General features: G+C 34.5%; 2 protein-coding genes across 2 annotated transcripts; one reads left to right on the top strand and one right to left on the bottom strand.

Moving 5' to 3' along the window:
* Positions 1-2,953: 2,953 nt before the first annotated feature.
* Positions 2,954-3,899, bottom strand: LOC135701844 (histone H3-like). The gene has a single exon (XM_065222788.1). The coding sequence runs from the start codon at positions 3,714-3,716 to the stop codon at positions 3,306-3,308; it is 411 nt and encodes a 136-aa protein (XP_065078860.1). The 5' UTR covers positions 3,717-3,899; the 3' UTR covers positions 2,954-3,305.
* A 44-nt stretch (positions 3,900-3,943) lies between these two features.
* LOC135701847 (histone H4) lies at positions 3,944-4,415 on the top strand. The gene has a single exon (XM_065222790.1). It carries the CDS (start codon positions 3,959-3,961, stop codon positions 4,268-4,270), a length of 312 nt encoding a protein of 103 aa, XP_065078862.1. The 5' UTR covers positions 3,944-3,958; the 3' UTR covers positions 4,271-4,415.
* The last annotated feature ends 7,224 nt before the right edge of the window (positions 4,416-11,639 follow it).

Genomic DNA, 11,639 nt, shown 5'->3' with positions numbered 1-11,639 from the left:
ACGGCACAACTCATCAGGCTGAAATTTTCACAGAAGGCAGTTGGTAGTGACCTCTACTTGTAGAAAAAATTTCAGGACAATCTAATGCTTGTTGTTTGAGATAGAGTGATGTCTCCGTTTAACGTTTATTGTGGAATAATTATACTTTTTAGTGTAATACACCTATCACTATTTTTTTTAAATTAACGGCACAACTCATCAAGCTGAAATTTTCGCAGAAGACAGTTGGTAATGACTTCTACTTGTAGAAAAAATTTCAGGCCAATCTGATGTTTGTTGTTTGAGATAGAGTGATTTCCCCGTTTTACGTTTGTTGTGGAATAATTATACTTTTTGGTGTAATAAACCTATCACTATTTTTTTAAAATTAACGGCACATCTCATCAAGCTGAAATTTTCACAGAAGGCAGTTGGTAATGACTTCTACTTGTAGAAAAAATTTCAGGCCAATCTGATGTTTGTTGTTTGAGATAGAGTGATTTCCCCGTTTTACGTTTGTTGTGGAATAATTATACTTTTTGGTGTAATAAACCTATCACTATTTTTTAAAAATTAACGGCACAACTTATCAAGCTGAAATTTTTATAGAAGGCAGTTGGTAATGACTTCTACTTGTAGAAAAAATTTCAGGCCAATCTGATGTTTGTTGTTTGAGATAGAGTTAATTCCTCGTTTTACGTTTGTTGTGGAATAATTATACTTTTTTGTGTAATAAACCGATCACTATTTTTTTTAAAATTAACGGCACAACTCATCAAGCTGAAATTTTCTCTGAAGGCAGATGGTAATGACTTCTACTTGTAGAAAAAATTTCAGGCCAATCTGATGTTTGTTGTTTGAGATAGAGTGATTTCCCCGTTTTACGTTTGTTGTGGAATAATTATACTTTTTGGTGTAATAAACCTATCACTATTTTTTTTAAATTAACGGCACAACTCATCAGGCTGAAATTTTCACAGAAGGCAGTTGGTAGTGACCTCTACTTGTAGAAAAAATTTCAGGACAATCTAATGCTTGTTGTTTGAGATAGAGTGATGTCTCCGTTTAACGTTTATTGTGGAATAATTATACTTTTTAGTGTAATACACCTATCACTATTTTTTTTAAATTAACGGCACAACTCATCAAGCTGAAATTTTCGCCGAAGACAGTTGGTAATGACTTCTACTTGTAGAAAAAATTTCAGGCCAATCTGATGTTTGTTGTTTGAGATAGAGTGATTTCCCCGTTTTACGTTTGTTGTGGAATAATTATACTTTTTGGTGTAATAAACCTATCACTATTTTTTTAAAATTAACGGCACATCTCATCAAGCTGAAATTTTCACAGAAGGCAGTTGGTAATGACTTCTACTTGTAGAAAAAATTTCAGGCCAATCTGATGTTTGTTGTTTGAGATAGAGTGATTTCCCCGTTTTACGTTTGTTGTGGAATAATTATACTTTTTGGTGTAATAAACCTATCACTATTTTTTAAAAATTAACGGCACAACTTATCAAGCTGAAATTTTTATAGAAGGCAGTTGGTAATGACATCTACTTGTAGAAAAAATTTCAGGCCAATCTGACGGTTGGGGTTAGAGATAGAGTGATTTCCCCGGTTTACGTTTGTTGTGGAATAATTATACTTTTTTGTGTAATAAACCTATCACTATTTCTTTAAAATTAACGGCACAACTCATCAAGCTGAAATTTTCACAGAAGGCAGTTGGTAATGACTTCTACTTGTAGAAAAAATTTCAGGCCAATCTGATGTTTGTTGTTTGAGATAGAGTGATTTCCCCGTTTTACGTTTGTTGTGGAATAATTATACTTTTTTTGTAATAAACCTATCACTATTTTTTTAAAATTAACGGCACATCTCATCAAGCTGAAATTTTCACAGAAGGCAGTTGGTAATGACTTCTACTTGTAGAAAAAATTTCAGGCCAATCTGATGTTTGTTGTTTGAGATAGAGTGATTTCCCCGTTTTACGTTTGTTGTGGAATAATTATACTTTTTTGTGTAATAAACCTATCACTATTTTTTGACGTAGGACTACGTCTGTGATTTCTATATGGGGGTACACTTTGTGAAAACCGAAAATGGAACATGTAACGTAAATTCCCAAACAGGGACGCAGCGACAGAGCGCCAATCGAACACACGACACATTTTTGCTTTGACTTCGTTCACATTCTGATTTCGACCAAGTTCCCTTCGCCGATTTCAGCTGTGAACGATTGCAAAAACAGCAAACTGATCGCAGTCACTTTGGTGCTTTGTGCTGCTTCTAACTTGGGCAGTAAAAAATAAAGTAGGGGTTATTTTCCAAGAGTCGAAGTGACTTTTTTCACTAGTGAAGTGAGAAAAGACACGTCGTGGTGACGTTACTCTCCATTTGATTTCCACAGAGAGTCACGTCACCACGACGTGACTTCTCTCACTTCACTAGTGACAAAAGTCACATCGATTCTCGCTATCGCTCATTCTGGAATTTCAATATGCAGGAATATGGGAAAATCGGCTTCTATGCAGCAGCTGTGGCATGCACAGCGCAAACAACCAAAACAAGCTAGAATGAAACATTGAAACGTCCGTCGCTGCTGTCAGAGATGCCAGATTCACAGACATGTCTGTGAATTCACAGACTTTTATTTTTTTCACAGACTTTTTTTTCGTTACAGACTTTTTAGTTTTTTCACAGATATTTACAGACTTTTGAAATGAAGGGAAAAATTTAAAATTTAGTTACCTTTTTATTAATAGCTTTGAACGTATACGCGTAAATGGATGCATTCCCAACTCCAATTAGGTTTAATTCGTTAAAAGCAGGTCTGTTTTTTCCCATACCGTTTTAACCGCTTTACTACCAATCCCCAGAGCCAAAACATTAAAATTTGAAAGAGAAAATTCACTCTCAATATCTCAACATTCCATGTACTTTGATGACACTCTGTAACATTTGGTGGGGGAGGAAGGACTAACATTTGAAGTCCCTCCCATTTAGCATATTCTGCATAAAAAATACATACAAATTCAGCCTGTAAGAAAATACTATTTATCAAAAATTTCTAGGAAAAAAAAACTAAACGTTAATGAATGATTTTTGACTTATTTTCACCATAATATGCATCCAAAGCGTTCCATCCACTTTTCCAAATTTCTAACTTACTATCAATGGAACAGCGCCATCAATGATAAAAAATAGCCATGACTTGGTGAAAACTATTTTTGTAGTTCTTTAAGAAATCTATTCCAACTCTTTTTTTATATGAACTTAGTGGCCCTGAAAAGGGCCGGTTTGGTAAGATTTTCGACGGGGAAATTAAGCGCGTTCACCACGGATACGACGAGCCAGCTGGATGTCCTTTGGCATGATTGTGACACGCTTGGCGTGGATGGCACACAGGTTGGTATCTTCGAACAGACCGACCAGATAAGCCTCGCTAGCTTCCTGTAGAGCCATAACAGCTGAGCTCTGGAAGCGCAGATCGGTCTTGAAGTCCTGGGCAATTTCACGGACCAGACGCTGGAAAGGCAACTTGCGGATCAGCAGTTCGGTCGATTTCTGATAACGACGGATCTCACGCAGGGCGACGGTGCCTGGCCGGAAGCGATGAGGCTTCTTTACTCCTCCGGTGGCTGGAGCGCTTTTGCGAGCGGCCTTCGTTGCCAACTGCTTGCGAGGAGCCTTTCCTCCAGTGGACTTGCGAGCGGTCTGCTTGGTGCGAGCCATTTTCCTTTATCCGATGTTTTCACGTTGAAAGCTAACTGTGGAATAAAAAATAAAAACGACTTCCATTCTGTTTTATAACATGCGTTTGCTGTGATCAACCAATCAGAAACGATGAAAGAACAAGAATACAACAACTAACAAGAAGAATTTAACCCTCGAGTAGGTATAAAAAAGCCGAAATTTGGAATTTTTGTTCACTTTCGTCTCATCCTTCATCAACAATAAACAAACCATCTCCCCCAATGACTGGACGCGGCAAGGGAGGAAAAGGACTCGGCAAAGGAGGAGCAAAGCGTCATCGAAAAGTGCTGCGTGACAACATTCAGGGTATTACTAAACCTGCAATCCGTCGTCTGGCTCGTCGTGGTGGAGTCAAGCGAATTTCTGGGCTTATTTACGAGGAAACTAGAGGTGTGTTGAAGGTATTTTTGGAGAACGTTATCCGTGATGCTGTTACTTACACCGAACACGCTAAGAGGAAGACGGTCACCGCGATGGATGTCGTTTACGCTCTGAAGCGACAGGGACGCACTCTGTACGGTTTCGGAGGATAAATTACCCTAATAAAAAATAACCATAAACGAACGATAACCCAAATAATTGAACTTTTCCACAAATGGTTTGGACGATACCCAGAACACGTCGTTAAGCAAAATAACCATAACAATTTTATTAGGGTAGCATCATCGACTCAGACTAAAAAACCGGCCCTTTTCAGGGCCATCAAATGAATTAAAAAGGTGATTTTGATTAACTTCCTTGTCGGGATTTCAAAGGTGGTAGGGATGTGATCGAATGATGATTTTTTTCAGTTGAAGATTATTAGATTTAACCTAAGTTGGTTGTTACTGGTATGAGATCTACCACTGCTAATCCAGTACCGACAATCATTTGCATTCATTTGTTGTGTTGGGGTAAGTAGTGCGTTTCCAGTGTTCCAGTCGAAATACAAAATAATCAATAAAAACCGCCTCGGTTGTACGCGCCTTGGTCTTGGTTGGTTAATCTGAGGGCAATCATAGAGAATAATCAGAGAACCCAACTAAAATTCCTATTCCTACACAAAACACAAACTCCTGCTGCAGTTAACAAAAATATTTATTATATCATACCACGTTGTCCTACGTCATCATTTCGTACAACCCCATTGGGTTGTCCCTTGTAGTTTTTTAAATTAACGGCACATCTCATCAAGCTGAAATTTTCACAGAAGGCAGTTGGTAATGACTTCTACTTGTAGAAAAAATTTCAGGCCAATCTGATGTTTGTTGTTTGAGATAGAGTGATTTCCCCGTTTTACGTTTGTTGTGGAATAATTATACTTTTTGGTGTAATAAACCTATCACTATTTTTTTTAAATTAACGGCACATCTCATCAAGCTGAAATTTTCACAGAAGGCAGTTGGTAATGACTTCTACTTGTAGAAAAAATTTCAGGCCAATCTGATGTTTGTTGTTTGAGATAGAGTGATTTTCCCGTTTTACGTTTGTTGTGGAATAATTATACTTTTTTGTGTAATAAACCTATCACTATTTCTTTAAAATTAACGGCACAACTCATCAAGCTGAAATTTTTACAGAAGACAGTTGGTAATGACTTCTACTTGTAGAAAAAATTTCAGGCCAATCTGATGTTTGTTGTTTGAGATAGAGTGATTTCCCCGTTTTACGTTTGTTGTGGAATAATTATACTTTTTGGTGTAATAAACCTATCACTATTTTTTAAAAATTAACGGCACAACTCATCAAGCTGAAATTTTCTCTGAAGGCAGTTGGTAATGACTTCTACTTGTAGAAAAAATTTCAGGCCAATCTGATGTTTGTTGTTTGAGATAGAGTGATTTTCCCGTTTTACGTTTGTTGTGGAATAATTATACTTTTTTGTGTAATAAACCTATCACTATTTCTTTAAAATTAACGGCACAACTCATCAAGCTGAAATTTTCTCTGAAGGCAGATGGTAATGACTTCTACTTGTAGAAAAAATTTCAGGCCAATCTGATGTTTGTTGTTTGAGATAGAGTGATTTCCCCGTTTTACGTTTGTTGTGGAATAATTATACTTTTTGGTGTAATAAACCTATCACTATTTTTTTTAAATTAACGGCACAACTCATCAGGCTGAAATTTTCACAGAAGGCAGTTGGTAGTGACCTCTACTTGTAGAAAAAATTTCAGGACAATCTAATGCTTGTTGTTTGAGATAGAGTGATGTCTCCGTTTAACGTTTATTGTGGAATAATTATACTTTTTAGTGTAATACACCTATCACTATTTTTTTTAAATTAACGGCACAACTCATCAAGCTGAAATTTTCGCAGAAGACAGTTGGTAATGACTTCTACTTGTAGAAAAAATTTCAGGCCAATCTGATGTTTGTTGTTTGAGATAGAGTGATTTCCCCGTTTTACGTTTGTTGTGGAATAATTATACTTTTTGGTGTAATAAACCTATCACTATTTTTTTAAAATTAACGGCACATCTCATCAAGCTGAAATTTTCACAGAAGGCAGTTGGTAATGACTTCTACTTGTAGAAAAAATTTCAGGCCAATCTGATGTTTGTTGTTTGAGATAGAGTGATTTCCCCGTTTTACGTTTGTTGTGGAATAATTATACTTTTTTGTGTAATAAACCTATCACTATTTTTTTTTAAATTAACGGCACAACTCATCAAGCTGAAATTTTCTCTGAAGGCAGATGGTAATGACTTCTACTTGTAGAAAAAATTTCAGGCCAATCTGATGTTTGTTGTTTGAGATAGAGTGATTTCCCCGTTTTACGTTTGTTGTGGAATAATTATACTTTTTGGTGTAATAAACCTATCACTATTTTTTTTAAATTAACGGCACAACTCATCAGGCTGAAATTTTCACAGAAGGCAGTTGGTAGTGACCTCTACTTGTAGAAAAAATTTCAGGACAATCTAATGCTTGTTGTTTGAGATAGAGTGATGTCTCCGTTTAACGTTTATTGTGGAATAATTATACTTTTTAGTGTAATACACCTATCACTATTTTTTTTAAATTAACGGCACAACTCATCAAGCTGAAATTTTCGCAGAAGACAGTTGGTAATGACTTCTACTTGTAGAAAAAATTTCAGGCCAATCTGATGTTTGTTGTTTGAGATAGAGTGATTTCCCCGTTTTACGTTTGTTGTGGAATAATTATACTTTTTGGTGTAATAAACCTATCACTATTTTTTTAAAATTAACGGCACATCTCATCAAGCTGAAATTTTCACAGAAGGCAGTTGGTAATGACTTCTACTTGTAGAAAAAATTTCAGGCCAATCTGATGTTTGTTGTTTGAGATAGAGTGATTTCCCCGTTTTACGTTTGTTGTGGAATAATTAAACTTTTTTTGTTTAATAAACTTATCACTATTTTTTAAAAATTAAAGGCACAACTTATCAAGCTGAAATTTTTATAGAAGGCAGCTGGTAATGACATCTACTTGTAGAAAAAATTTCAGGCCAATCTGATGTTTGTTGTTTGAGATAGAGTGATTTCCCCGTTTTACGTTTGTTGTGGAATAATTATACTTTTTGGTGTAATAAACCTATCACTATTTTTTTTAAATTAACGGCACAACTCATCAGGCTGAAATTTTCACAGAAGGCAGTTGGTAGTGACCTCTACTTGTAGAAAAAATTTCAGGACAATCTAATGCTTGTTGTTTGAGATAGAGTGATGTCTCCGTTTAACGTTTATTGTGGAATAATTATACTTTTTAGTGTAATACACCTATCACTATTTTTTTTAAATTAACGGCACAACTCATCAAGCTGAAATTTTCGCAGAAGACAGTTGGTAATGACTTCTACTTGTAGAAAAAATTTCAGGCCAATCTGATGTTTGTTGTTTGAGATAGAGTGATTTCCCCGTTTTACGTTTGTTGTGGAATAATTATACTTTTTGGTGTAATAAACCTATCACTATTTTTTTAAAATTAACGGCACATCTCATCAAGCTGAAATTTTCACAGAAGGCAGTTGGTAATGACTTCTACTTGTAGAAAAAATTTCAGGCCAATCTGATGTTTGTTGTTTGAGATAGAGTGATTTCCCCGTTTTACGTTTGTTGTGGAATAATTAAACTTTTTTTGTTTAATAAACTTATCACTATTTTTTAAAAATTAAAGGCACAACTTATCAAGCTGAAATTTTTATAGAAGGCAGCTGGTAATGACATCTACTTGTAGAAAAAATTTCAGGCCAATTTGATGTTTGTTGTTTGAGATAGAGTGATTTCCCCGTTTTACGTTTGTTGTGGAATAATTATACTTTTTGGTGTAATAAACCTATCACTATTTTTTTTAAATTAACGGCACATCTCATCAAGCTGAAATTTTCACAGAAGGCAGTTGGTAATGACTTCTACTTGTAGAAAAAATTTCAGGCCAATCTGATGTTTGTTGTTTGAGATAGAGTGATTTTCCCGTTTTACGTTTGTTGTGGAATAATTATACTTTTTTGTGTAATAAACCTATCACTATTTCTTTAAAATTAACGGCACAACTCATCAAGCTGAAATTTTTACAGAAGACAGTTGGTAATGACTTCTACTTGTAGAAAAAATTTCAGGCCAATCTGATGTTTGTTGTTTGAGATAGAGTGATTTCCCCGTTTTACGTTTGTTGTGGAATAATTATACTTTTTGGTGTAATAAACCTATCACTATTTTTTAAAAATTAACGGCACAACTCATCAAGCTGAAATTTTCTCTGAAGGCAGTTGGTAATGACTTCTACTTGTAGAAAAAATTTCAGGCCAATCTGATGTTTGTTGTTTGAGATAGAGTGATTTTCCCGTTTTACGTTTGTTGTGGAATAATTATACTTTTTTGTGTAATAAACCTATCACTATTTCTTTAAAATTAACGGCACAACTCATCAAGCTGAAATTTTCTCTGAAGGCAGATGGTAATGACTTCTACTTGTAGAAAAAATTTCAGGCCAATCTGATGTTTGTTGTTTGAGATAGAGTGATTTCCCCGTTTTACGTTTGTTGTGGAATAATTATACTTTTTGGTGTAATAAACCTATCACTATTTTTTTTAAATTAACGGCACAACTCATCAGGCTGAAATTTTCACAGAAGGCAGTTGGTAGTGACCTCTACTTGTAGAAAAAATTTCAGGACAATCTAATGCTTGTTGTTTGAGATAGAGTGATGTCTCCGTTTAACGTTTATTGTGGAATAATTATACTTTTTAGTGTAATACACCTATCACTATTTTTTTTAAATTAACGGCACAACTCATCAAGCTGAAATTTTCGCAGAAGACAGTTGGTAATGACTTCTACTTGTAGAAAAAATTTCAGGCCAATCTGATGTTTGTTGTTTGAGATAGAGTGATTTCCCCGTTTTACGTTTGTTGTGGAATAATTATACTTTTTGGTGTAATAAACCTATCACTATTTTTTTAAAATTAACGGCACATCTCATCAAGCTGAAATTTTCACAGAAGGCAGTTGGTAATGACTTCTACTTGTAGAAAAAATTTCAGGCCAATCTGATGTTTGTTGTTTGAGATAGAGTGATTTCCCCGTTTTACGTTTGTTGTGGAATAATTATACTTTTTTGTGTAATAAACCTATCACTATTTTTTTTAAATTAACGGCACAACTCATCAAGCTGAAATTTTCTCTGAAGGCAGATGGTAATGACTTCTACTTGTAGAAAAAATTTCAGGCCAATCTGATGTTTGTTGTTTGAGATAGAGTGATTTCCCCGTTTTACGTTTGTTGTGGAATAATTATACTTTTTGGTGTAATAAACCTATCACTATTTTTTTTAAATTAACGGCACAACTCATCAGGCTGAAATTTTCACAGAAGGCAGTTGGTAGTGACCTCTACTTGTAGAAAAAATTTCAGGACAATCTAATGCTTGTTGTTTGAGATAGAGTGATGTCTCCGTTTAACGTTTATTGTGGAATAATTATACTTTTTAGTGTAATACACCTATCACTATTTTTTTTAAATTAACGGCACAACTCATCAAGCTGAAATTTTCGCAGAAGACAGTTGGTAATGACTTCTACTTGTAGAAAAAATTTCAGGCCAATCTGATGTTTGTTGTTTGAGATAGAGTGATTTCCCCGTTTTACGTTTGTTGTGGAATAATTATACTTTTTGGTGTAATAAACCTATCACTATTTTTTTAAAATTAACGGCACATCTCATCAAGCTGAAATTTTCACAGAAGGCAGTTGGTAATGACTTCTACTTGTAGAAAAAATTTCAGGCCAATCTGATGTTTGTTGTTTGAGATAGAGTGATTTCCCCGTTTTACGTTTGTTGTGGAATAATTATACTTTTTGGTGTAATAAACCTATCACTATTTTTTTAAAATTAACGGCACAACTTATCAAGCTGAAATTTTTATAGAAGGCAGTTGGTAATGACATCTACTTGTAGAAAAAATTTCAGGCCAATCTGACGGTTGGGGTTAGAGATAGAGTGATTTCCCCGGTTTACGTTTGTTGTGGAATAATTATACTTTTTTGTGTAATAAACCTATCACTATTTCTTTAAAATTAACGGCACAACTCATCAAGCTGAAATTTTCACAGAAGGCAGTTGGTAATGACTTCTACTTGTAGAAAAAATTTCAGGCCAATCTGATGTTTGTTGTTTGAGATAGAGTGATTTCCCCGTTTTACGTTTGTTGTGGAATAATTATACTTTTTGGTGTAATAAACCTATCACTATTTTTTTAAAATTAACGGCACATCTCATCAAGCTGAAATTTTCACAGAAGGCAGTTGGTAATGACTTCTACTTGTAGAAAAAATTTCAGGCCAATCTGATGTTTGTTGTTTGAGATAGAGTGATTTCCCCGTTTTACGTTTGTTGTGGAATAATTATACTTTTTTGTGTAATAAACCTATCACTATTTTTTTTAAATTAACGGCACATCTCATCAAGCTGAAATTTTCACAGAAGGCAGTTGGTAATGACTTCTACTTGTAGAAAAAATTTCAGGCCAATCTGATGTTTGTTGTTTGAGATAGAGTGATTTCCCCGTTTTACGTTTGTTGTGGAATAATTAAACTTTTTTTGTTTAATAAACTTATCACTATTTTTTAAAAATTAACGGCACAACTTATCAAGCTGAAATTTTTATAGAAGGCAGTTGGTAATGACATCTACTTGTAGAAAAAGTTTCAGGCCAATCTGATGTTTGTTGTTTGAGATAGAGTGATTTCCCCGTTTTACGTTTGTTGTGGAATAATTATACTTTTTGGTGTAATAAACCTATCACTATTTTTTTAAAATTAACGGCACATCTCATCAAGCTGAAATTTTCACAGAAGGCAGTTGGTAATGACTTCTACTTGTAGAAAAAATTTCAGGCCAATCTGATGTTTGTTGTTTGAGATAGAGTGATTTTCCCGTTTTACGTTTGTTGTGGAATAATTATACTTTTTTGTGTAATAAACCTATCACTATTTCTTTAAAATTAACGGCACAACTCATCAAGCTGAAATTTTTACAGAAGGCAGTTGGTAATGACTTCTACTTGTAGAAAAAATTTCAGGCCAATCTGATGTTTGTTGTTTGAGATAGAGTGATTTCCCCGTTTTACGTTTGTTGTGGAATAATTATACTTTTTGGTGTAATAAACCTATCACTATTTTTTAAAAATTAACGGCACAACTCATCAAGCTGAAATTTTCTCTGAAGGCAGTTGGTAATGACTTCTACTTGTAGAAAAAATTTCAGGCCAATCTGATGTTTGTTGTTTGAGATAGAGTGATTTTCCCGTTTTACGTTTGTTGTGGAATAATTATACTTTTTTGTGTAATAAACCTATCACTATTTCTTTAAAATTAACGGCACAACTCATCAAGCTGAAATTTTCACAGAAGGCAGTTGGTAATGACTTCTACTTGTAAAAAAAATTTCAGGCCAATC

This window comes from Ochlerotatus camptorhynchus, unplaced genomic scaffold, assembly GCF_037179485.1.
Source record: "Ochlerotatus camptorhynchus isolate MF236.1 unplaced genomic scaffold, CSIRO-AGI_Acam_v1.1 ptg000177l, whole genome shotgun sequence".
In the NCBI taxonomy this organism is placed as follows: domain Eukaryota; kingdom Metazoa; phylum Arthropoda; class Insecta; order Diptera; family Culicidae; genus Ochlerotatus; species Ochlerotatus camptorhynchus.
This window is presented reverse-complemented; position numbering and strand designations above follow the sequence as displayed.

Coding starts and splice junctions, on each gene's coding strand:
- LOC135701844 (XM_065222788.1), bottom strand. CDS start 3,716: ATGGCTCGCACCAAGCAGACCGCTCGCAAGTCCACTGGAGGAAAGGCT.
- LOC135701847 (XM_065222790.1), top strand. CDS start 3,959: ATGACTGGACGCGGCAAGGGAGGAAAAGGACTCGGCAAAGGAGGAGCA.